The sequence below is a fragment of the Ochotona curzoniae genome, unplaced genomic scaffold (assembly GCF_017591425.1).
Source record: "Ochotona curzoniae isolate NIBS_2020 unplaced genomic scaffold, NIBS_Ocur_1.0 scaffold_1037, whole genome shotgun sequence".
NCBI classification, from domain to species: Eukaryota; Metazoa; Chordata; class Mammalia; order Lagomorpha; family Ochotonidae; genus Ochotona; species Ochotona curzoniae.
In genome coordinates, this window is record NW_024467083.1 from 10,282,206 (window position 1) to 10,309,734 (window position 27,529).

The 27,529-nt window shown below is 38.0% G+C and overlaps 1 protein-coding gene across 1 annotated transcript in view; it reads right to left on the reverse strand.

The window, feature by feature from the left end:
- Positions 1-27,529, reverse strand: part of PLPPR5 (phospholipid phosphatase related 5) — a 109,220-nt gene that overhangs the window by 16,192 nt on the left and 65,499 nt on the right. The window contains exons 4-5 of the mRNA XM_040998753.1: positions 15,791-15,967; positions 7,776-7,895 (exon numbers count right to left, since the gene is read on the reverse strand). Of these exons, the coding sequence (XP_040854687.1) occupies positions 7,776-7,895; positions 15,791-15,967 (297 nt within the window). The remainder of the gene's footprint in view (positions 1-7,775; positions 7,896-15,790; positions 15,968-27,529) is intronic.

The window sequence follows — 27,529 nt, forward strand, 5'->3', positions numbered from 1 at the left end:
TAGTTAATTCTCTTCTCTACCAATTCATGTATATCATGATGTTCTTGACTTGAGAGCTCCAGATATTGGTTTATTCATTAGCTAGTAACATTTGGTTTCCATGAGCATTACGGTTCCTGAAGTCTTATGTAACTAATATTGTATGATTATCTGAACATTTGCATGACTCCTTGGGTAAAATAGAATTTTTACATCACAAATGTGTTCCTTTGAAACCCTGAGGGCAGCACTTTGTCTAGAGCAGATTTCACAACTAATTTTACAGAGGACGCAATCTGTCCATCATGTTTAGCTCACCTGCTTTTCCTACCATGGTATGTAAGTTTTCAATTAGTTGACTGTATAAAATCTCAAAAGGTCGGTGGCTTCTAATAACAAATATTTATTCATCTGTCATACAGCATGTTTGTGGCCAGGTTCATTGGATCTATTCCTAGCCACATGTTGGCTGTTGGCTGCTGATTTTTCCATCCTGGGCTATTGCTGAGACAACAGTAATTGTCTAAAAATGGCTTTCCCCTGATAAAAGGCACATGCACAATAGGGTTTGTAGAAAGCCCTTATAGCGGTGCAATTGTCTGATGGATACCATCTTGTTATCAGGTTTGATCTTATGTCTGGCCAAGTGAAAAATGAATACTGCAGTATGAACAGTCTTTCTAAGCAAGGAAATCATTATCAATTGGTACTGATAGTATTTTCAGCCACATTATTTATAATATTCTTTCCTTGGCACCAAAGTTTGAATATTGCACTGAAAATATCTCAATTCTAATAAATACCTGATTGATTCTTGCCTTTGCTTAACTATTACAGCATAAAGTTGTGTTTATTTGGAAGAAGCATTTACTTAAAGCCTGTCTCTGAATATTGCCGTTCCTTCAAATGTATATACATATATATATATATATATATATATATATTCATCTGTTAGACATCCTGCTATATTGTCACATGTATTATCTTCAGATGAAAATCATTTTAATATTCTTTTACCACAAACACCAGGCATTAATATAACTAATCTGATTTTCTCCGGTGAAATTTCTTTTCCTTTCTGCTTTATAGTGTTGGTTTTAATCTTAATCTTGTAGTGACATTATTAGTTTCCTTACATTAGTTTCCTAACCATGTCCCCTATCTTTCACCTCTCAATTCAAATGTTTTCTTTAATTTCCTTGACTGTAGCAAAGGGAAGCTATCTACAGTAAATTTAACTAAATCCTGGTGATCTTTTTAAAAATGCCAACATGTAGTATCTCTTGAGATCTTTCTTCTGTGTCACAAAATCATTTTAAACGATTTGTTTGTGCTGACTACTCCTGCCTAGGTCAGGGTAGATCTAGTTTTGATTATTTACCAGAAATGAGTGAAGGGGTGCTTAATCTGCCATTCTGGAATTACTTTTACAAGTGGCTAGGGAAACTTCCATTTAAAATTGGACAGAAAAGCTGGATGTTGTAGTTCTACAGCATCTTCTGATGATTTACCTGGTGAACAGAATTCAGAGAAAATTCAGACCTTGGGCATTTTTAGGAGGATTACCTTTTCTCGACAGTTTCAGTTGTTACTCTATTTGTTCAAACACCAGAAGGACCACTCTTCCATTTAGCCTAGTGTCTATTCCAGGATGCTACTGCAGTTCCTTGAGGCAGTTTGCTGCTGCTGTTGTTGTTAAGTGGAACCCTTGTCTGATTGTACGGTTCCGAGTCTAGAAAAGGGTTCCCTCTTGTATCATGGGTCTACATGAATGAGAACTCTGATCAGAGGTAAGCTGTCTTGAAAGCTTCTGGGGTATGTATTTGTCTATGTGCTGTCTCACAATAATGTGACCTCTGGCACTGAAATGCCCTCTAAAAGAGCGTTCTCACTCCCTTAGAGTTTGTTACTATGCTTCATTTCACTTTTCAACATTTGAGGTATTCCTGAGGTTCGCTAAGATCTAAGCCAGTTAATCCACTTTGCACATCTTTAATAGCAAGCCCCTTAGGAGACTCCTTTAAACTAGATTTATTTTTATCATATAACTCCTATGCCATAGAAATGCCTAGAATTTTACATTAGCTTCCACTCTTGGTGACAGTGTTGCTAGATACTGATTACTGCTTTACTCTTGCAAACGCAAGAGAACTAGTGATACTGAAAAATGTCAATGTCTCCATCCCCACTTCTTAGAAGGGAAAGCAGACCTTTATTTCTCCTGTTTCCAAGAGTCTATTTCTCTGGAGAAATTATGAAGCCAACAACACCGAGGCTTTTGTTTGGGATGCATGAGCCCTTCAAGTTAGGTACCAGAAAAGAGTAATCTTGAGAAGATGGAGTGATACAGCCTGTGCAGAGAGATGGCTCCCAGTCCTTGGATGACTGAGCCATCTGGATCTGGCAGGTGAGAGTCTCCTGCAATGGCTCCCATACAGGGCCCCGTGGTTGACAGAATCTAAAAAAGGGTGGGATAGGGGCAGGTGTTGTGGCACTGTGCATTATCTTTTCTTCTGATCCAGTTCCCTGATAGGCAGCAGGTAACAGTCCCAAGTATTTGGATTCCTGCCACCCACCTCAAAACACTGGATGGAATTCTGGGCTCCTGGATTACCTCTTGGCCTAATCTCGGATAATGAAAATGCTGACAAGAGAAATCTCCTTTCTTTGCCTCTCTCTCTCTCCCTCTCTCTGTCATTCTCGAAACTGTTAAATAGATCTTGACAACAGGATACTGCACTTTCTATCACTGTCTATACCTACAATGTCATGACATACTTAAACAGCATGATGTGGTACTTGTGACTGTTGCTTAAGGACAATTCTATTATAAACACATGAGGGAAAGCAGTGGGAGAATGGGAGGGTTGGGGAAACCCCTGTGTCTGTGGAACCATATCTTGAATAAAAAAAAAAAAAGATAACGAGGTGACAGTAGATGTGGGGAAGAAATGCTGGGCCATGGGTAAGAAGGCAAACGAGACACAGATTTCTGTGTGCAATTTTGCAGAGAAAAATGAGCCAAAATGGTTTTAGAAAGGTCATGTGAATCTCAACAATGAAGCACAAGGAATTCAATCACTGTGGTCAGTCCTAACCTGTCAGCAGTCAACCCAATGAGGAAGCATAACTGGAACCTCCCTAGAAGCAGCTTAAGAAAATAGAATATTTAAAAATTGTAATTGTTTTACTTATCCATGTATTCATTTAGTATTTTATCACAGAAATAGGGGAAGTGATAGGGAAGAAAAGAAAAAAGAAGAGAAAAATAAAGGAAATGAAAGGAAGAGAAAGGAAAAGAGGACAAAGAAAAAAGGAAAGAACACCACTACCTTACTGCTTTCCTTATGCTTCAGTGTCGTTCTGATTGGGTCAGTTCCTCTTCCCCTCTTGTTTCCTACCTCCCAGCAGCCCCCTCACACACACACACATCTTACCTTTTCCATTATATTGCAAAATTGTGTGGAGTGCCTTCCTAACAAACTTTGGCATACACACATACACACACATATGATAACATCTTACACATGTAAACTTTTTTCTTAAAAAATTGCACTATACGTTGGAAAGCTTCCTAATGTCATGCCTCAACCATTTCAACATTTAAATAGTAATCATACTTACACTTGACAATTAATTAAGAACTTCATACGAACCATACACAAGTGCTACACAAGTAGCTTACCGAATTTTCCTAATTATCCATTTATGAAAGGGAAAAATGGGCCACTACACATTTCAGTGAATTGCCTAAGGCCAAAATTGTTCAAACTTGCCAGTCAAACTGCCTCCCAAACCACAGTAGAATGTACTAGATCCCAGTTGGGGAATATGTCCGAAATGACTGAACGATGTACTACTGATGCACTTGGGGTTTTCATAATGTTGTAGTACAAGCAGTTATAATAAAGTTGCTGGGAGATTCAGCGTTTAGTGAGCCCTGGGATCTGACGGCCCAGCAACACAGATGATTAATTCTTTTCATAAGACTAAATGCAATGAAATTTCAGATTACTGAGCTTTTAGAAAAAGCATAATTTTCTTCATAAACTATGGTAATTAAGTACATGACAAATTCCCTGTAATTAAGAGATAGATTATGCCATGAAAATAAAGACTGCTTCCACACTGTAATTACTTTATAGCTTGTAGTGTATCAAACATATACTCTGAACTTAGGGGTTATGCAAGTACATCACTTATGGGAGAAACTTATTGCTTTCTCTAACCCCAAAGTGACAACCATGAAGTAATAGTTCGGATAACATGGCTGAAGCTATTGATCATGCCTGCAGACCAAACATGGATGCACAGTTTCCTTTTCTACTCAGAGGGCTGGCAATAAGAATTTAATGCCACTTGTCAAAAACTAGTTATTAAATAGTCCATAATTAATTATTATTATGGGAATAAGTGCAAAACAGTGAGTTATTTCACAGAAGGTTGTGTAGAGGTGAGCATTTGCCACAGTAGTCAACACATGATTGGGATGTCCCCGACCCCATTTAGTGTTGGAGTGCCTAGCTGCACAACTCAGCGCCTTGCTGATGAACAACACAGAAGGTCACAGGTTATGTCTGCAGTACTTGAGTCCCTACCACACATGTGAGAGACCCAGATCCAGTCCCCAACTCCTGACTTTGGGGTGGCCCATGTCTGAGATTTAAATAAACTTTACTTAAAATAAATTAAAATAAAATACATATAATTTATTTAAATAAATTTAATCAATTTACTTAAAATAGATATGATTTAAGTATATATAATTTATTTAAATACATTTAAATAATTTATTTAGAATAAATAAATAAATGAGATTAAAAAGTTTGTGGAAAATGTGTATTATCAAAAAGCTATCCATGAATCTCAAAAAATATTTTATACTAAAATAGACTTGTCTTTTAATTCCAGTTTTCCTAGAACATTCTGAAAAGTCTCCACACTCCCCTGGACTGACTGCTTACCACAAAAAAGAAAAGATGACTGTTGGAGGCTGAGGACTGGCCTTCCTGCCTCTCTCGCATATACACAAGCTCCAGAGGGAGGTGTGAGATACCCAGTGCCAGTCCCCTCCTGCACACATCCTCCTGTGCTCTGTGTGAGTACAGGGGAAGGATCATGGACCACTGAGAAAGAATTGTGCCTGAGAACAGAACGGAAGAGTCCACAGAAAAGCTGGGATTCAGCGGGCTGTGATGATGACTTTGTGGTACAGTGAGGAAGAGAAGAACAAAATCACATTCACACCATTTTTATTCTCTAACTACCATTGTGAAGATTAAGAACACGGATTTATCACAGACAAAAAATACTAATGAGTGAAGGCGAAAAACATTTCTCCCGTATTTACAGTTTTCAATAGGAATATTGTTTGCTTTCACTACCTAATATTTTTTTTAAAGTTGAGTTATTGCTTGCTTGCTTGCTTGCTTGCTTGCCAGAGTTGTGGAGAGACAGAAGGACAGAGGTCTACTGGTTCACTCCCATGAACAGCTCCAAGAGCCTGGAACTACAATAGCGAATTTTCTTCTGAGATTTGCCAAGTGGGTGACAAAAATCCAAGTATGTGGGCCATGTTCCACTGTTTTCCTGGGAACTTATCAGGCAGCTAGTATACAAAATGATTTAATAGTAAGTGCTTTTTGTGTGTGTGTGTGTGTGAAACGTTAGGAATTTACTAAACAACCAGCCTGGAAAAATTTAAAAAACATGACTGTTAATTTCAGACACATGCAAATAGAAAGACTAATTATTACCCTGACCATTATAATGAGACTGGTTTTTGAAAGTTGTGAAGACCGAAATAATACTTGTAAATCATGGGAGTGTCTTGTGGAATATACATCAGCCACCAGCACATTTTTGGTGTAAACTGAAGGTCATTAAATGACAGTCATTACTTGCACACTAAGTGGCTAACATGCAGTCTGGGATGCCTATATTCCGTAGTGAGGTGCCTGAGATGAGTCATAGGGTTCACATCCACTTCCAGCTTTTAGCTAATGTGCACACTGAGAAGCACTAGTTGATGGCTCAAGTATAAGGATCCATATCATAGGTCTAGGAGGCTCAGTCTGAACCAGGTTCCTGACTGGTTTGGCTCAGGCCTAGTTGTTGCAAAAACTCAGGGAGCAAATTATCGTAGGGAAGATCCATGTATGTCTGTCAGCTTTTCTTCTCACAATAAATATATCAATAAATAAATAAATGACATTATTACTATTAGAAAAAATAATATTTAGTGCTTATATTCTTGTTCGAATGTTTTCATTCCCTTCCCAAAATCAAGGATAACTGATTATTCAGCTATTCTGAAATTCCTACAGCAAAGGAATGCTTCATGTCTCTTAAGGAATTCCATTTTCAAAATGTTTTTGTCTTCTCTCCAGCTATTACCTATTTCTTAAACTCAGTCGCCTGAGCCTTTTGGCTGCACAGAATAAATCTCATATTACTGTCACTCAGTGGGTCTTCAATACTTAGGAGAAGCTGTTGCTTCTGTCATGAAGCTGCTTTAACTCTAGACTAATCAGCTTCTGTTTTTCTGACGCTTCGTCAGTATATGAGACTTGGAGTCCACTCATTTTTCTGGACACATTCATTCATTCAATCACTCACTCATTTAAAAATGGACTTGCTGAGCATCTACTAGCTGATTTTTATCCATTTCCATTTTAAAATTTTGTTCTCACAAGCCGTACACAAAATTTAAAGCATTCCTGGCTAAGCAGGACAGAGACAACCATCATCAGTTCCCTCAATCAGATATAATTGTCTCTAAGAGGCATGTCAAATCACATGAACAGTTTTAGCAACTGTACCATGCTGTTGACACATAGCCTGCTTTGAACCACAGCCTCTTAAGCCACCCCCCTTTTTTTTTTTTTGGTTTATACAATTAAACTAGACCTACCATAATCTAAAACACAAACTTTTAAAAATGCAAACACAACACTTCCTTTCTTTCGGCTAGTTCATTGTATCTGATTGCAGAGTCACAAGAATTTTATTCATTCGTCCAATGTATTACTTCTCCATCATGGATTCACCCTACCCACAGACTCAATTAGCTTGTACCTGGATGCTTCATCTAAATCTTGATCAAAAGATGGAAATCAATGTGACATAAGAAGAAGCCATTAGTACATTCCCATGGGGTCATGTAACTATCCATAAATGCATAAAACTGCATCAGCATGTGGAAGCAACACCCTACCTGCTTCATTGAAAGTATCAAGGAAAGTTTTTCCTGAATGTTTGGCTTCTCTGCTTAACACTGCACCCAGGGAGACCTGAACCTGCCACTCAGAGTCCAGTTTGAACTTCAGTGCATGTTCAGGGGAGCATGGCTGGCATTTTTCTGCAGCCAGATCTTTGTCTTAATAAGATATTAATAGAGGTCTAATTGTGTGCCAGACATTGTACTCACGTTTTCCCAGTGAAATGGAATAAGTGAAGTAGAATTTATGAATACTGTTATATATTCTAAAATATCTCATTTCTTTGTCTACACATGAGACCAGGATCCAGTATTCCTCATCTAGAAGCTATGTCACAGTACTCAAGGGATCCCAGGTACAGCTACTCAGCTCTTAACATGATAGATACAAAGAGCTATTTTAAGCAAGAAAAACACTTCTCTAGGATGAGCTATTTAAAGATGAACTTTTTGCTAAATGTCACCTTACACTCAAGCTAAGAAAGGCAACAAACGGGCATAGGTATAATCTTTTGACTGTTTTAGATAAGAATTACATCTCAGAATGTAAATTGTGAATCACCTGTACAGATGTTACCTTTTCCAAAGGACTTTCTACTCGAGGAATGCTGATCATTGGCATCTGTGCCATATTATCCATGTGGAAATGCTCAGTTTCTGATTGTCTTCCTTTAAAATTATTTACCACACACACAACCTGAAATTTCAGAAAACAATCATAGTTAAAATAAAATGATTGTCTTTATTTTTATCACCTTCTTTGAATAGCTTATTAAACCTTAAGATGGTAATAAAATTTTAAAATTATTTAAATATTACACACGTAATTTCACATCCTTGATATATAAATTTCAATAGCTGCTCCAATGCATATCCATTCAAGAATATTCACCAATTAATAATGACAAAATTGTCACTGAGGTATAGTTAACCGTGAAATGAATCTTAAAATAGTACCATAACCTTATCAAAATTCATAGGAAACTAACCTTTCACTAATGTAGCTAACCTACAATTTAATTTAAATGCTAATTATTTTCCATTGATTCAAAATCATTGCACTCATAATAAACTTTCTACAAGTGGCACTCAATTTAGCAGCATCCTTTTAGTTTGGCTTATTGTCCATTATTATGTCTGATACATAGTAGGAGTTTCAACAATAGCTTATTGGACTAATGAAACAATAAAAGACCCTTTACACAAAAAAAGTTGACCCTGTTTCAAGCTATTACAACCCGTGAATGACAGAATTTTAACTACACTTGGAGTTCTCTTACTTTAGTATGGTTGAAAATTAAGTTCTGAAATTTTAGGCATGTTTATGCCCAAGTCCTATTCCAAATATTCTGAAGCACAAATTACTGGTACTTAAGAACTGACACTTTCAAAATAAATTCCAGAAATTTCTGATGCAGGTGAATCACACTTGAATAAACAGAAATGCTAACACAAGAAAAGTATTGTTTATTTTTGCTATTGTCTTGAGTAGGAAATTTCTTTAATTTTCTTTTGCTAGGTTTTACTTTTTGTTACAAGTTAAAATGCAGTCATACCTTGCACTTATAGCTTAATATTCATTTTTACATAAATGCTTCAAATGTAATAACATATAAACATTGTGTATTTTCACAAATTTGCTGACCATTGTTTTACAGTATAAATGATATAAAAAGCAATCAGGAATTTTGCTAACACAGGCTAAAAGCAATTTCATGTCCATTCCACGAAATGCGCAGAGATCAGCTGCAAGTCCGATTTTAGATCCTCTGAAGGTAGGCTGCCACTTCTCTGATGCACATTTTATAATCTTTTTATTATGCTTTGCTCTACTTTAGATTCTACAATTCATATGTTAGGTTGGTTTGATGGTTTCTCATAAATCTTGGACATCATTTTTGCTTTTTCTCATTTCTTCTTGCTTTTTGCTGTGATATTTTCTAAAGATTTGTTTTTTAACTTATAGACTTCCATACTGCAAATCCGTTGCTAATATTTTAAACCATATTTTTAATTTCACATATTGGATTCTTTATTTCTCACATTTCAGTTTGATTTCTCTTTAAACTCTCAACCTTGCAGGAAAAAAAAACAACTTTGCATTTATTGTATATACTCTTCATGCATTTGCTCCCCCCACACCCCCCCTTTTTAATTTCTATAATCTCCCTCTCTCTCTCTTTCTCTCCTGTATCTTGGGTAAGATGGGAGATAAAGGAATAAGCCCCAATCAGCCTCCCACCCATCCCAGGGTCCCTGACCTGAGGCGTGCTCCAGGGTCATTGCTCAAGTTGTTTAGATAGCTCAACAGTTCTGAATTGCTGCTAGTCTCGCCATTCCCAACATGATGAAATCTCACCAGAATTCACTGGCTGGCATAATCTGCCTTAGCGTCTCCGTTTGTCTAGATTTTCACTACCAACACATGGCTGGGACAGATGATCAATTTGTTCTATTCTCCATCTTCTATTGTGGTACTGGGTGTCCTCTCTAGGTTCTGGTGGTTTGCCATATCCTCCATGTGCACCTGGATATGCTGTCACTGCTCTGTCTGAGCCGCTGAGGAGGCTCAGCTTTGACACATGCATTCACTCCATGGTCAGATCATGGAACCTGCACTTCTCTTCGGGGTTGGGGTTCTAAGATCAGCAGTTCAGTTGCAGGGATCCCCAAACACTTCAACTGAGGTGATTCCAGACCTGATTGTGTGCATGCCTCTACAGGGTCTGGCACAGTCTGTCGCCTCAATCAGCTTATGCACATGCTGCTGGTTACAACTGCTGGGTCAGTTCTGTTTCCAGCCTTGTCTTCTACATGAACCAATAGGTGTTGCAGCCCATCCCAATCCTGCCCATCACATACTTGGTCACGTAAGTCCAGTGGAGCTGAAGCCTAGTTGGGGTGACTCCCAATAATTCTCACCATGCCTCTCCCCTGCCCTGCTTCCCATGCTTGCCAATATGTACAGCGGACTTGCCCAGTCTGTCCCACATCCCATTCAGCTTTCATACATGTCAGTGGGCATTGAAGACTAGTTCAACCCAAACAAACCCACTATCCAGACCACACACCTGTGATGGGTACCACTCTATGTCTGGCTATGGCTGCTCCAGTCCTGGTTTTCATGCTTTCTAGCGAGAGTGGTAACCCAAGAGGGAGGTGCCCACTATTTCTCTACTGGGCCCACTCCCACTCCTGGATCATACACGCTCCAAGTGGTTCTGTGGCTTAAGTTGACAGAATTAGCTCCCAGTGCCAGAATCTTGCTGTCTAATGCTGCGGAAAAGTCCCACCAATACCAGCAGTAATGTGTACTGGTATGTGTTACGACCATACCTGGCTCAATCCGCACTCTGCTCTGGTGCTCAGATTCACCAGTAGGTGTTGTGAACTGGTTCAACCTGGTATTCCCCCAACCTGTGCCAAATATATACTAGTGGGTACCTTTTCTTAGTCTGGTCTGGGCTGCTCCATTTCTTGGTTCTTGCACGCATCTGCAGGGACTATGTCCCAAAAGAGGAGTTTCCCAAGCTCCTCCATCAGAACTTCTCCCAGTGTCAGATCTCATGCACATTGGTGGGTCCATGGACCAGCCCTACTTAGTCCACCCCCTGTCCTAGCACGGACAGTGACCTTTCCTAACTGGCCTTCAACCCATTCTGATTCTTTTTTTAATTATTTTTTTATTGTTATTAACATTGTATTATGTGATACAGTTTTATAGGCACTGGGGATTCCCCCCACCCCTCCCACAACCCTCCCCCCATAGTGGATTCCTCCACCTTGCTGCATAACCTCAGTTCAAGTTCAGTTGAGATTCCTTCATTCTGATTCTTACTGTTGCATGTTTCATCCCAGCCATGCCTAGTCCACACCCAGACACAACATACACATGGCTCAGCAAGGGCAGAGACCTAACCTAATCTGTCCTACATTTCTTCTGATATTCCAGGGCTCCATTTGGTGCTGGAGCGTGCAGCTCAGTGTGCCCAGCCCCAGTTCACACTTATGCCAAGGGACAATGCAGCCATATCCAGACCAGAACGCAGCTCCCACCCCAGCACCCATATTCACCAGTGGTAACCTCAACCCAGCTAGTGTGTCTCTTCAGCTCCCCAACCAGGCCTGTTTCCAGCCATAGATCATGTGTGTGCCAGTGGTTGCTCTGACCCAGACTGGCATAGCCCTTCACCTGTATTGGCCTTTGCCTTAGGTGCTGTAACGTGGCCTGACCTGGCCTGCTCCCTGTCCTGATTCTTGCTGGTGGGTGATGGAACCTGGCCTGGCTCAGTCTATTCCTATGTCTGGTTCATGCAAACCAGTAGGTGTAAGAGCCTAGCTCGGCATGACCTGTGCTCCTTATAGAAATCCCATGATCATTCTTTCTAATTCATTTCAGGCATTTCATTAATATCTTCATCTTTGCATTGTAATATTGAACTGGCATTGAGTTCCTCTGTGGAAGTCATTTTGTCTCCGTTCCTGTCTCTCATTTTTTTCCCATTTATTTTTAAGCATTTCTGGAAGCATTTGTTGATTTTCTCTTGTGATGATTATTGTATTTGAACTATGCTTCTGTGATTTGGTAAAGTGACTGCTCCTTCAATGCATATGAAGTAGTATGTTCTAGGTTTTATCAGTGTACTCAAACCTGGAATGAAGGCTAGTGTGAGAGTACACAATAACATCCAAGTTGGACACGGAGGATTCCCCTTTTTATCACAGGGGAAGTCAATAATCATGACTGTTAGGGCAATCACTGCTTCAACTCCTCTCTTCCAAGGTGATCAAGACTTAAGGTTAGCTCATAGCAGCTGCAACCCGCACAGTAGAAAGGAATTCCCATGGAAGCAAATACGCAGGAAGGACAGAGCTTGTTTTTGTTAGAAGAAAGTTGACCAGATTCAATATGTAGTATTTATTTATCCATTGAGGAGGAGAGAATAAACTTCACTGGGAATGCAGTCAGACTACAATGCAAATCCAATGGAAGTGTCTGGATTTGATCGAGAACAGCTGCCATAATGTGCACAGAGACAAGATGGATGGGAGTTATTTGGAGAAAAAAATTAAATAAAGTAGCCAGCAACCTATAGCTAACAGAAATGAAACATGTTATAGTCTATATTGGGAGGTAATGATCAGAAGACCAAAGAAGAAACACAAAGAAGCAGGCAGATCAGATGCAAGGAAAGGACAGAGAGAGAATGATCCCCCATCTATTGATGTACTCCCCAAGTGGCTGCAGTGGCCGAATCCGAGCCAACCTGAAGCCAGGTTTCATTTTGTAGTGGAAATGACCTTGACTAGATGAATCATTGAATGTGGGGGATGAACCAGAAGAATGAGTCAAAGCTAAATGCTGGGTGTGGGGTCTAGGTGGCAAGAGGATACGGGTTCCTCTAACTGAGCTATAAGAACCTTGGGGCAGGACAGCACAAAGTTTTATCTTTGAAACATTTTAGAATCTGTGCAAATTGCAGGATAATTGGAAACAGCCCAGAATACTGCAAGGCAGAGGTAGAGTCATGGGTCGAACAACTGTCCCATGGAATGGTCCAAATGAGAAACCTGAGAAGCTTTGTGGGTCCCTCTCCTGCCTCATTTGCCTCTCCTCCAAACCCACAGATTGTAAACCCACAAACTTCTGACACCCTGCTCAGATATCCTTCCCTCTCTTTGTGCCACTGCGGTCTGATTAGAGACATCATATTTCACTAATTTTTGCATAGCCTGCTTCCTTTATTACCACATGAAGTTTTATTTTACAGCAATGTTATTTTCAAAGTACAAATTTTATCATAGTGCAAAAGGAAATGAGCAAACTCATTCTCACTTACGGCCTTTTTTCAGTCATTCATACAACCATTCTCCAAGCATATATTTTTTCCATTAGCCTGTTAGATCTTGTAGGGAGGCTTTTCTTCCCTGACTTAGAGAGGAAGATACTGAAGCTGGCTCACAAAGTAAGTATACCACAAAGAGGTGTAAGACCATTTAGGATATCTCTTCTTTACTTTGTAACTTGTAGTGAAAACCTGGCACCATTCCATGATGCCATGCTCTTCCATGCACAAAATATGCCTTAGGCCCTGGATAAAGTAGGATTGGTGATTTTATGAAGCATTTGTTCCTGTTTCTCAGCCCAGAAACCTCTCAACATATTATCTCACATTACTTGTATGACTGTTCCTAATTAAAATTAGCTTGAGTGTATGCATGACTACAGTGGTTAACCCTCCTTAAATTCTATTGTTATCACCAGATTTTGTTCCATTTAAATGCTTATGCTCTTTCTTTGTCAGTATTTAGTTGCAGCATTAAAGCTCCATACCCCCAGATTATATATATATAATATATATTTATATTATGTATTATAAAAATATACATACATACATATATAAATTTTGGTTTTTTGAATTATGTGCTACAATTTCGTATAGCCTGGGATTTCCCCCGAAACTCCCACCCCAACATATTTTCCCCATTTTACCACAGTGGTATAATCCTTCATAAGGAATTATAATTTCATCAGTTTTTTATTTAAGTAAATCCCAAGATTGCCAGCACAAAGTCAGACAGTTCAACACCCCATTGTCTACACCTGTCCAACATTTCATTGGGAATTCATCTTTCATCTGGAAGCAGGGATCATGTTGCATTATACCCCCACATCTGGATATGGTAGGCCCCATTTCTCCAACATTATATGTTTCCATAATTGTGAAGCCATGAAACAAGGTCAATAACCAGTTGTTGACCATGCCTGGATTCTAACAAATGTATTTTATATTGTAAGAGAGAAAGGAGACATTTAGATGATCAATCTATTATTATCACACCCTTAGTCAGACTTTAGCTTCTGAAGACTGATCAGACTGATGATCTGAGCTTCAACTATTCCTATCCAGTTCAAGATTAGTGCCTGGTATCTTGTAGGTACTCATACTCGTCAAAGCTCTGCATCGACACATGATTACATGCTTAGTTATTTCGTGGACAATGTATTGCTTTCATGATCTTCCTATGAGGTAATTTTCCTGGTTATGTTCTGAATTTCTGCAATAGGAGAGTGTTAACTTATCAGTCACCATGTGGTTCTCAGACAATAAGTGAGTGGGAAAACACTAAAGTTCCAATTTCAGCCTTGCAAGGAGTTAATATGTTCACCAAAGGAAAATCAAGATGACAACAGGCACAATAAGATCTACAGGAAATGCTAATGGAACACCAAAGCTGATGTTCTGAATTGGCACAGCTTAAATGGAGTCACATCTGACACCAGTGCTTTGACAATTACCAATGATTACATTTTTTTAGGATTTATGAAATATATTTGAATTAGCATGTTAAGCAGTTTCAACTGTGATGAGTTAAAGCAAGGAAAGCATTTGACTTCAAGCCTGGACTCTAGTGCTCAAGGCGGTAGCTGTTTTGGGCAGTTAGAGAGGATTAGACAAGATTCCAGGGATCCTGGGAATCAGAGGGACTGGAGCCACAACAATTATCACAGGAGAAAGAAAGAGACAGAGCAGTCATCAAGCACCACAAGAGTCTAGTGGAAGTAGCCTATTTAAAAACCTTGGTACATAAATTATGCCCCAACATTTGTTCACTGGGAAGTTTCAGTTTTCTTTTTGGTTATTAAATACTGAAATGTGGCTGGAGAATAAAAGCATGAGAAGCAATTTTCAATATGATCAAATGGAAATAAAGTATCTCATATTGTAATTGATCTATGCAAAATGCATTATTTATAGCTTATTTTTTCATCTAAGTGTTATATGTCAAGACTTTTAGTGAACTGATGAATTCTAAAGTCAGGTGAATTGCATTTCTAACTCTAACAGTCTCTTGCGGTGTCCAAGAATATTATAAAATATAAAATATTATAAAACAGGAATATAGATGGTATTCTAACTGCATAAGAAATTGCTGTGCATGTTCCTGACCTGATAAAATATGATCCAATACATCGTTTAGGAATCAATGAATCTTATCAACAGTAAAATGCTACATCTCATAGATGAAGTTCACTAGGTGAGGAGAGTGTAGTGTACACGTTCAAGTGAGACACATTAGTGAGGTTTTGGGATGGACTGTATATTCTAAGATGCAAGTTGCCCTGTGCAAATGTTTTAAACATCCAAATAATGCAGCCTTAAAGAACGCCCAGTATTTTCAGCCCTGCTCTACTTTAGGGAAAAAGCAATCTGCTCTGTAGAATGTGGTTATGTTTTGATCTTCAATCCTGATTTTAAGCAGAAAAAAAAAATGGCTAAGGATAGAGAAAGCAAGATCAGGTTTATGTGTGTATGTGTGTTTAAGTTTATTTGGGTGAAAACCTTTAGAAATGCATTCATTATTCATTATAAGCATGTTCAGGCAATATTGAAGAATACATATATATATGTATAGACAGCTAGCTAGATTTTTAAAATTGTGCTCAAATAAATGTATCTTTTAATTCCATCTCTGTACAAAAGTTTGGAAGTATTTTCTTACTTTATTGCTTGACAGTCTGTTTAGACAGTGATTCATAATTCTAAGTTCATTGGAAAATCATTGATGCTTAAATCTATTTGTACTTACCAGAAATACTGCTATGGATATTCCAACCAGAAAGCCTGCTATCACATCCGACCAATGATTTCGATATTCTGCTACTCTGTTGAGTCCAGTTAGAAAGGCCAAACACATTAATCCCAAACAAAGGACTGGCTTAGCAAGTCTGGTTCCTTTGGCTTTGATTGTGTTGGTAATATACATCTGAAACATTAAACAAACAAAAAAAATGCGTTCTCATCAAAGAATACATTTTAAATTGTAGATTTTTAATTTTTCATTTTAGAGATTTTATTAGTAAAACGGATTCTCAGGGTCACAGACAAATGCATAATTACTGTGACATGCTTCTCATCAAGTCTCACTGTTACATTAGTATGAAAAATAGATTACATGTAGTTCACAGATAACAATCCTAAGAATATGATTTCCCCTCCCTTCCTTTCCTGTCTGTCTTCCTAATTTCTTTATTCCCCTGCCTCTAATTTATTTCTTAATTTAGTGTTCAAGATAACATTTTCAGTTCATAGGATAGTAAGTCTGAATGCTCCATTACAGAAATAATTCAACAAATAATATGTAAAAGGATCATCACTTCATGGAAATATAGGCAAGAGCTACCAATAGTAGTCAGACCAAAAATGTCAATTTCACTCACACAAAGTAAGTTTTAAAGCTATCACAGATCATTATAGCTATAGTATATTATATTGTTCTTAACCACTGGCCTGACAAAAATAGTATAAAAATTGTATCTTAGCCAACACTGATATACACAGCATTTCTTTTTTTTTTTATCATGCACTACCATGATAATAGCACCACTGTTCTTATTATCCAAAATATGTAATCAACCAAGTTGGCTATGATCATACAAACACAGAAAAAAAAATGTGGTGTGTGGTGGAAGGTGAGATGAAAGAGTAACATTCTATCATTTTATCAAAATGGGTGCAAATGGAGGACATTGTGTTGAGTGAAATAAGCTGGACACATAAAGGCAAACATGATCTATTTTCCCTTTTATGTGGGAGCTAAGATTTAGGGAAAAAAATAAAGAAAGTTCTTAATGCAACTTGAGAGTAGCAATTATTTAATTTTCTTACCTGTTACACAGATCCCTTACTATTAGCCAATTTTTCATAACACCATTACTCCTCTAGTACTATTTAGCACAGATACTTGACCATCTTTTAATTCTCAATATACCAATTCTTTTTTAATTTGAACATCTGTCTTAAATTAGTTCCAACAATATTGGGAGGAGAAAATTAATAGCTATTTACTCTAGTTTTGCATATTACATTGAACAGATACATACTTGATAAAGTCAGAATTGTAAATATAGCAAGAAATAGTTATATGAAACAGAGTCTCACCAAGAAGATATTATTTTAATCTAGGAATTTAAGGTTCACTATAATGTACAGCTTGCATGTATGTTGTTATTGTGAAATCAGCCTACATATTTGAACTTCTCAACCTGAATTAAAACAAAACAAACAAACAAACAAACAAAAACCCTTAGTTACAATGGTGGAAATGTGTTACCTAACACCAAAACAACAAATGAACTGATGTGTGTATTTTTGACATTCACAGAAACTAATAAAGTGTGAGCAGATGCCAATGAAAAAAAAATGGTTTAAATTTGTGGGTCTGGATGCTCAAGTATTATTTGATTCTTCCTCCAATCTTATTTATTCAATAGCTTAATAGCTCACAATTTAAACCGTATATTACTCTGTAAGCAAATCTGTTGACTCCAAGTGGAATGAATACTAGTTATTGCTAGCAATTACTTATAGTAATTACAAACAAAATGATTTCAAAACTAGAGTCAGATTTTATGATGCTAACGTCAGTAAATATCTGGTACTAACAACACACTAAAAAAATTAGAAATGCATGGAATAACATAACTCCTGTACTGATAAAATATACAATTGCCTAAGACGGTAAGCTGAAGTCTGCTTAAAGTTTTAGTTCAGAGCCCCTGACATAACATGCTGTAAAATTCACTGATTGTGTTATTGATGTTCTGATTCTAGGTAAAGTTTGTGGCATTTTACATTATTTATTTCACTAAAATCTTCAAAAATCCCTCTAAGTTAGATTTAATTATTACCATTATTTTGTAGATGAGAAGATGAGACATTTAATTAAGATGAGGTTATGATAACTATGCAATTGATAATTTGTGGTACTGTTGAGCGATAAGAGATGTGACTGGGCAGTAACATGTAAGTACTTAAGTACTTCTTAAACCCTAAGCTCCTATAGGCTCTCCTTTTTCTCCATTGATTTTAATTAAAAGCTGAGTATCAGTGAACAACAGACATTGACATAAATAAAGGAAGAAGACAATCACCATACTATCATAAAAGAAGTAAGGTTCCATCTATGTTTTTCAGAAGTGGGATACAGTGCAATCCACATATAAAATCTTCTATAGTCTTTATGGTTTTGATAAACATTTGCCCTCCCTTTTCCAACAAATACCATCTCAGCTATCATGCAGTCCTTATTTGTCCCACATTATGCAGATCCATAGTGACCTGTGAGCTTAAACTTCAACTTTCCATTGCTTCTCTTCAATGCTGAGATCAGTCCTAAATTGCTGTAATAACTCAATTAGGGTTAATTGGTGCCCAAAGACACAGTCTGCCTAATATGCAAGCTCATAAGAAAACTCTATTGTAAATAATCTGGGATTTGGCTTTCCTTCCATCACAGCACCAAATGACATCAGAGCGGGGAATGGGAAGTAACTGAATTTCAAGGGTTATAGATTTAACTTAAAGGTAGACCACAGCACTGCTTTGTAACACATAGATTGTTTTTCAGAGCAGTTAGATTGAATGTAACAAAAGAAACATTAGAGAATTTCCCTTCCACTCAGCAACTCTTCAGTGCTTTATGAGCGTGAAGTCCATTTTACCATTCAAATAGTGTTTTTCTTACCTAAAATCTATTATTCCTGAATTGCGGAAGATAAAGTTATGGCATAATAATCTCTTAAGCAACTTGGATACAGGACAGGAATTGCTTATGCATGCTCTCTTGGTTTTTCTTAACTCACGTATGAAGCTATCTAGGTTGACCAGATGTCAGAATAAAACACAAACACCAAGCTTTGTTTTTTATGCAGGATGATATTTACTAAATCCCCCAAGTTAATACATGTTCACTGTCTCTTCCGCGATTTCACCTTAGCAGTCCTTATGTACCTATTCCATTCTTTAGTAATACTAAAGCGTAAAACTCTAAAACTAATAATTTGTTCCCAATTAATACTCTGGCATCTATTTTTTTTTCTTTTTCTCTGTTCATATATAATAATCAGCACACATACAAAACAGATTTGCTTATTTCCTTTTGGCTTTTAGTAAAGTATAATGTTAATACCTTTATTCCTTTGAAATACAAGTTGATTTTATTGTTTTAATAACCATCTTTTCTGTAATTTGAGGAAACATCATACTGTACACAAAACACAGTTATTATAAAATAAATAAGAAAACACGGATATTTGTTGAGCACCTACTATGCACTAGAAGATGTACTAAGACCTTCAAAGGACAGAGCTAAGATGATACCTGAAAGATTAGTGCAGGGGAAATTGTAGGGAAAGAGACAGAGGACTTTAGGTAATTCTGCCACTTACTTTCAAAATACTGTGGTCAACCTCCCTTATAGGTTTACTAAGGTGTAGTAAACAGTTAACAGTTAGCAGATTTGTTTTAGCTATTTTATTTTTAAGGATTTAATATTTTTTTTGTATTAAAGGAAGACTTTATCGGAGAGGAGGAGAGCCAGAGAGAAATCATCAATTTATTGGTTCACTTCCCTATTGCCTCAGTGGCTATAGCTGAGCTGATCTGAAGTTGAAAACTAAAAGCTTCTTGGTCTCCCAAATGAACACAGGAACCCAAGGATTCTGACCATTCTTCACTTCTTTCTCAGGCCACAAGAAGAGAGCTAAATTCAAAGTGGAGCAGCTAGACACTAATAGGCACTCATATGTCAGTGCTGCAGTAAAAGGATTAGCTTGATATGCCATGACATTGGCCCCGTCTTTTATTTATTTTCTTTGCTAGTGCAAGGATCTAGAAACCAAGTATGAATTCATTGTAAATCCTTGAGTTTAAGTAGCACTTTTCATAAAACAAAGTAAACATGCAGTATAGAGTGTTCAGGAAGAAAATAATGAGTAAGAGAAAATACAGAAGTGTGGATCAGATGATATATTTTATTCATGGTATCTGTACCTGTCTAAGATCAGACACGGGACCAGCATCTTAACACAAATTGTTAAGCCAGTGCTTGTGATGCAAGCATTCTATTTCTGGATGCCAGTTTTAGCCACACATGCCCAGTTTCCAAACCAGCTCCGTGATAATGCTTCAGGGAAGGTAGTGGATGAAGGACCAAGTACTTGGGCCTCTCTCACCCATATCGGAGTGTCGTGGAGTTCTGGGTTCCTTACTTCAGCCTAAATCAGCTGTATCTGTTGTGGCAATCTGGGAAGTGAATCAGTGGACAGAAGATGTCTCTTTCCGTCCTTCTTTGCTTCTCTTTTTCTGTCAATCTGCTTTTCAAATAAATAAATAAATCTTTAAAACAAGCAAATAAAAATAATTTTCTCCAATGGAGTGTTTGTTTCTTTATATTGTTGTTTGTTTATTTTCCCTCCACTGGAAAACTCCAATGGAGTTTCTTCCATTCACTCTACTACCCTAAACACATAGAAGACCTAATGAGTAGTAACTATTCAAGAACCACGGAATGAATGAAGTAGGGATGGCATGCTTGGGTAAAGGTTCTTGTAAAGATTTTTGAATCCTCACAGTCAGAACACACTTGTCATTGCTTTAAATTATCGTGTATTTGTTTGAGATTGCTATTTATTTGCTCATTCACTGTCTTTTCTGTCCTTACCTGTCTCTGGAGAATTGCCTCCTACTCCAAACAGATCAGCAATAACAGGGCATCGTCAATTACTGAGGCTCTTTACTGAAGAGCCAGGGGTTCTAAGGAGTCTTACTGATTGTGCTGCAGCAACCTGTCAGTACCTGCAAGATCTGCGACCGGACCAGGCAAGGCCAGGACACAGTACCTTCTGGTACATGCAAAGAGTTCTTGGGGATTCCTGACCAGACTACAGCATCCACCAGCGCCTGTGAGACCTGGGTATGAGGGTGGTGTGGGTCAAGTTAGCCCATAGTACCTGCCAGCATGCTTGAGAATTAGGTCTGATAACCAGGGTTCCTAAGAATCTCCCCAGCTTGATCATAGCATCTGATATCCATTCTCAAGGATCATCATGTAGGTATGTGTTCTGACCTTGTAGAGCATGCTTGCTAAACTAGGCCACTTCCATTGCTGACTCCTGTACAATAACATAGTCAGAGACACAATGTAAAAAGCCAGACAGTCTACCCCTCTAATCTAACAGAATATTTCAAGTACCCCCATCAAAGGGTGAAAAGAAAGTGAACACACTTCAGCAAAGTTGGACACAATTCATGAGGCCAAGTTTTACAAGGACCTACGTCCATGGACAGACTAAGGAAGGTATCAAAGTCCATAAGACCATATCAAGAGACCATCTTTGTCCCCTGGCACTGATGTAGTCTGACAGCCAACAGTGGTGCGACGAACCTCCACCCCTGCCAACACCCACTTCCTGTGGATTTTGGAGGGAAGATGAAAACTTTTCTCTCACCCATTCTCTCCCTGCCTGCTGGAGATCAGCTCTAGCTGACTTCAGAGCTTTCAAAGGATGCGTGGGTCAGTGAGAAGAACAGACGTGGACTGCTATGGCATGATGCCTTCTTTATTTATATAGAAATCATCACAAGCACAACATCCGACTGTGTCACATTTACTTCATGTTTGAAAGAATGGTTAAAAAACAATTCTAAAAATTACTGTTTTACTTCTAAGAAAACATTTTCAGCAGACCATTACTCATTCAAACTTCTAGTTACCCAGCTGAAGCCAGGAACTCCACCATTTGCAGAACATGCAGTTACATAGGGACAGGTGGTTTATCTATACCCAAAATAGATTTTCACTAAACCTAAACTAATATTACCTAAAATATAACAAAACCAAAATTTTAAAAAGCTTATAAATGAAAGGAATTTATAAGGCATATATCATAGATTCTTTATTAAATCATATAAGCAGCCATGTGCTAATTACCATCATCTTCACCTAATACTGATTCAATTGTGTTTTTGTTCTTTTGTTAAAGGACAATTAAAAGGATCAGGGCAACTCAGTCTTTCTGAAAACAGAAGGCAATTACCAAAAAAAAAATATTTTTTATCTTTTCAAACTATTTTCTTTCCCTAAATATAAATGTCAATATAAGGTAGAAGTTGCAAACCATTTTCTTGCAGGTGCTCACGGCATTTATCTCCCTTTAGAAGATGCCCCATACACATTCTACTTTACATGGTGGGAGGCCAAAATGCGTCATTGCATGTATTGTAACAGTTTGAGGTTGCACAGTAAACAAACTCTTTGTACCTCCATGAGTGCCATCTGTTCCAAGATATTGCCAAGCCATTTCTTATGGAGGACATTATGCATCTTAGAGTAAGTTCCAGGTCAAAAGTGGGCACATAATAAGACATTTGGCAACAATATAGGCTCAGTTGTGCTACTGTATGATTTTAGTTGTGTCTCCTTAAGTTGCTAAAGACCCTTTTACCGCAATATGATTGATACAATCAGTTTCCAGTTACAAAAATCATTTCATATTTGCAGAAAAACAACACCCTCAAGAAAATTGCATGAAATAGCAGAGGTGACTGAGTGTCCACACAATGGGATGATGCATCAATGAGGAGATTAGAGACAATCTGCCTCCAGAAATTCTTCATAGCCTTCCTAACCAAGGAGCTGTGCCAACCATACCTCCATGCCATCCTCCCCAACTGCATGGGCCCCTGCACCTGCTTTTCCTGTAATTCTAATCAATGGCCAACATGGGTCTACAGCTCCCTCACCTTTGCAATAAATAGTAAGCATTAAATATTTGGGAGTACAGATGCATACTACAGCATAACTCTATCCATTTGAAGCATGTAAATATGTCCATATAGCATGATACTAGATATTCTTCTTTTGACTAGACCAACCAAGCCATACTACATTTAAATAGCAGAAAGTTGATCTTGTAACTTACTAAGGTGCTATACTATTGTGATAATCGGAGGGCATAACAAAAAGGGAGGAGGAGGGGTGAGGAATAACTTTTACACCTGCAAAACAGTATCATAGTTAATGAAAAAATATATTTTCAAAAAAATTAAATAAAATCTTAAAAATGAAGTAGGACATTCCAAGAAAGAACAATGTTGAAACATTGATGTGGGATTCTAAGTAAAAGAATACTCCATCCAGCTTTTTATAAAATAAGAAAATCAATAGTTATGCATTAAACACAAAATCAGAAGCACATTTGTTAAGTCAATAGTAGAGTGTCCTGGAAATCTTTTTATTATGAACATACTTGGCACTCTTACCCAAATCCACAAATTCTCCAACTAACAATATAAAGGCATCGATGGGATAGATAACAGAATGCTGATGAGAGGTAATACAATGTTGGAAAGATCACAGGCTGTATGAGACAGATTCGTGCTCACAGAACTCAGATTGTGATGAGGACTGAGGGGTTCAGTGGGGGTGTATTTGAGTCATATACTTTACAGGCTATACTCTGGATCTGGTAAAGCTTGCGGCTACTTTACTTTCTATAACTGATCTCAACTTCATCATGAGAACCCACCTTACAACAAATAGGAATTGGTTGAGGGAGAGGGGAAAAAACAGTCTCTTAGTAAATGCTCAACTCTTCTTTGTTTCTTGCTCTGCCTTCTGAAAACAACAAAACAACAAAAAACTGACACTGGAGTATTGCTGGAGATCTGAGACCTCATTACCGATGCTGGGATGTGACCTCACTGGCACAGGCTTTCCTAAAACGTGCCCTTTCAGTCTCTACTGGTGTCTACCGCCAATGGTGTGACTCCATGTGTTGATGATGCGGTACTGGCAGCCACCACTAACGTCTTTGTGGCCCTATGCTGTTTTGTTCTACCCGAGCTCACAGGCCATAAAGTCTTTCACCTGCAGCATATCTTCCCTCTAAGCTGCAAAACGCTGTCTGCCCAGCTAGACTTTGCTGCAGTGTCCTCTGACTCTCCTGGGTCATCTTCATGGTTGCCTGACTCTCTGTCTTTTGTACAGAAACCAGAAACAGGGAGCCTCTATACTTTCCATTGTCACTGTAAACTTTTTGGAGTGTCTGTCATCCAGGGATCAGCCTCATTCTCGGGGTTTCTAACACACAGGTGCTTACCCAAATGCACACATTGCCTTTTTATCCTTTCATCTTCTCTGATTTTCCTTGTTGTAGATTCTGAAGATCTCCCCTGGTCTGCCGCTGCCATTCTTTGTTTTGGCGATTTTCTAGGTTTTCCCTGTTACTGTTGGATTACTACAAAGACTTGTGATGCCTAAATTTTGCTTTTGAAATTTGGAAATTGCTGTTGATGAAGCTGGCTTCATTTAAGGAATGAAGCACAACAATCTTTTCTGTGTGTGATTTCTACAGGGGCTTCTCTGAAGCACCTACCAACTGGGTTGCCACAAGCTGCTGCAGCAGCTGAGCACTTAAAATGTGGCCCTGGAGCTGTGGGGGTAGTTTAACTACATTTAATTTTAATTTAACTGATAGCTCCAATGATCTACTTGGCTAGAGTATTGGAAAACTTACAAACATGTATGGAACAAATTAAGTATGCATATTTAATTTTTGCAGCATAAATTCTATGAAATCTAAAAACAGGCGAAGTATTTCAGATCAAAATTCAGTGTCTCATTCAGATGTGACAAACATCTTACAACAAAGGAGTGCAAAATGCTTATGATGAATCATAATGAAGTGGTAACATTTTGGGTGTTATATTTGGGTTACATAAAATATAGCTTTTGATTTTTTATCATTTTTACTTTTTTACATTTTCAATATGATTGTTAGAAAGCGAAGTCGCATATGCAGTAAAATTTATATTTGCATTGGATAATGCTGATTTAGCCCTTGGCATCATTAAGTCAAGAAAAATGCAAAAATGGTTAGTGAATATTCCAAATAGATTATACATTTTTTGAAATTTAAAAAATGCCTTTATCATTTTATTGATATTGTTTGTTGAAGGTGAACTACCTGCACTCCATCAGACAGCATTTAAATACATCTTTCTATCTATATTCATCTTTTACACCTATTAATCATTTCAAACACTATGCGCTTTTACGAAGTTATTTATTAAGGAACACAGTTTCTGAGGTAAATTTTCACAATCACTTTATTTTTTTCAGTTCTCGTTGTCACAACAGTCACTTTTTGAAAATTTTTGTGTTAGCAACATTTACCAGTTGTGTTGCGCTGAGTTTAATAATCGTGGTGATAAACTCAACTTTCCACTGGCACTAGTACTCCGTGTGCAGGATTTAGCACTGCCATGCAAGAAATGTATGCGTTAGTACTGTCACACAACAGGATGAAAATTCGTTTGCTTTATGAGCAGAATCAATTTACAGTGTTAATATACTTGTGTTAAATGTATACGATTGCTAGATTACCTAATTTATGAGCATAAGGATGGAGATTCTGCTTTTAATGGGTTCCTAACAAAAATTACATCATCATGAACATAGAATTTGTCCCTGTGGTCGATGTCTTTGAATGGGCAACACCAGGAAGCCTCCAAGGCAATGTCAGTAACAACCCCCTCAGTGTTCAGGACCAGCTGGTACATGCAGTTAAGATTAGAGCTCAGCTGCCTCCGCACAACGACCAATTGATAGTTGGACTGTGAATAAAATCCCTTCAGCATGGACACGTTTACCTTTTCGCTAAGGGGCAGCCGCACCATGGATTTGGCATGCAGACCATTTTGCTCCAGCACGATGCCCTGATAAGTGAACACATGGTTCATTTATCAGTTGCAAATAAAGCCACTTTTACCTGAAGTTGTCATCGATGAAATTAAGAACAAATTCATCACTTGTATAATCGTTGCATGATATACACTATGCATAATATGTCTCAGTATCATACCGTATAAGAAGAAAATAGGTATTGAAAATTAAATTTCAAATCTTAAGTTATCCTTCTAAATTATAACAGGAGGATCTATAGTTTCCTTTAAATAAATGTAATAATTCAATGATGAAAAGCAATTTGTATCACCAGATGCAGCCTTATCTACACACTCACATACACACATAAAGTGTCTTTGTCATGCAGGGTATATATAAATGTGCAGCTTCATCAGATTGCAATAAGCAATTAAGCAAATTATCAATTTCAGTGAATATTATAAATATTAACAATGCAATGATGCTGCAAAAATTTCTTAAAGCTTGAGGGTGTCCACATGAAATATTTCTGATATCATTCTTAGCCTTCACTGGTGAACAAGTCAGGGGTAGGCAGATCTACTGCCTGGCATATCAAGGACCCTCATTGCCCCCGCTCATGCCCTGAGATTCCTCTCCTCCATTACCTCAATTTGGAAGCTATCTACTCTGCTTACATTGCCACCCTACTCAGTGTTTGCTAGCACCTCTCTCTCACTTCTCAGGAAATGGAGAGGTCGAGAGAATGAACCCCCCCACCACCCTTACTTCTCTCAGTCTGCCAATGATGCTTCTTACTGGAAGCTCAGGGTTTGAGGCAAACTGTCAAAGGTGTCAGAAGTATCTCCCTGCTTAGTGCCTGCCCTCATCTGAGACACACTCCCAGTATCGACACTGGCTGTAGGAAGGGGCAGTGATCTCTGTCTCGTTTGATACTCAGGATTGTGCTCTTCACTCTTATAAAGAGAATTTTCATATTTTTCTTAAAATAACATCTTGTTCTCTTTTGCTAGATGATGGGAATAGAAATATCCTTTCTGCTTTGCAATCCTAGCATCCAACATTTGGTTCATTTTCAATCCTTAGCTATGAAGTTCAAATTTACTCAATGCTTACAACTTGCTCAAGGCATTGTTAAGCATGTTGTATCTACTCAAGCGATCAAAACATCACAACATTGGTATTGATGATAAAGATAGCTAATGGAGAAGGCTCCCTAGGCTAACAGGCAGTGAAGCACAGATCCAAACTCAAACAGAACAGTTACAAACCCAAGATGATATGAGCAGATAAGAGAAGTTAGAGTGTGGTTTTGTTCTAGACTTGGAGAGAGCAGGAGGGCACAGGAATCTCTAAGCAAAGGGAAGAGCTTTCTCAAAGGAGGAATTGGAGAAGCTGAAAATAATTCAGCATCTGTCAGACTGAAGGCTTGGTGGGTGGGAGAGTGGGTGAACACAGGGTGAAGAGTAGCAGGAAATTAGGCCGGAGAGGTTAATGGGAGCCAGGTTACAAAAAGGCTTGGTATGTCAAGGGAAGACATTTTATTTTTATTACAAGGAAAATGTGACACTATTACAGGGATGTTAGAAAATGACAGGAGTGAACTTGATTTTTGAAATGTCATTTTGTGTGAGATAGTTCCTGGAATGATATCATCATGTTCTGAGCTGGAGTAGCAGGAACAGTAATGAGCAGACTGGAGTAAGCAGGAAGCTGGCCTGGTAAGCTCTGTGGGTTAACTGGGTGTGCCCTGCTGTTCCAGGAATGTTAGCAGTGAGCTGGATCAGAAGTAGAGCAGCCAACACTAGAAGCAGTGCTCTT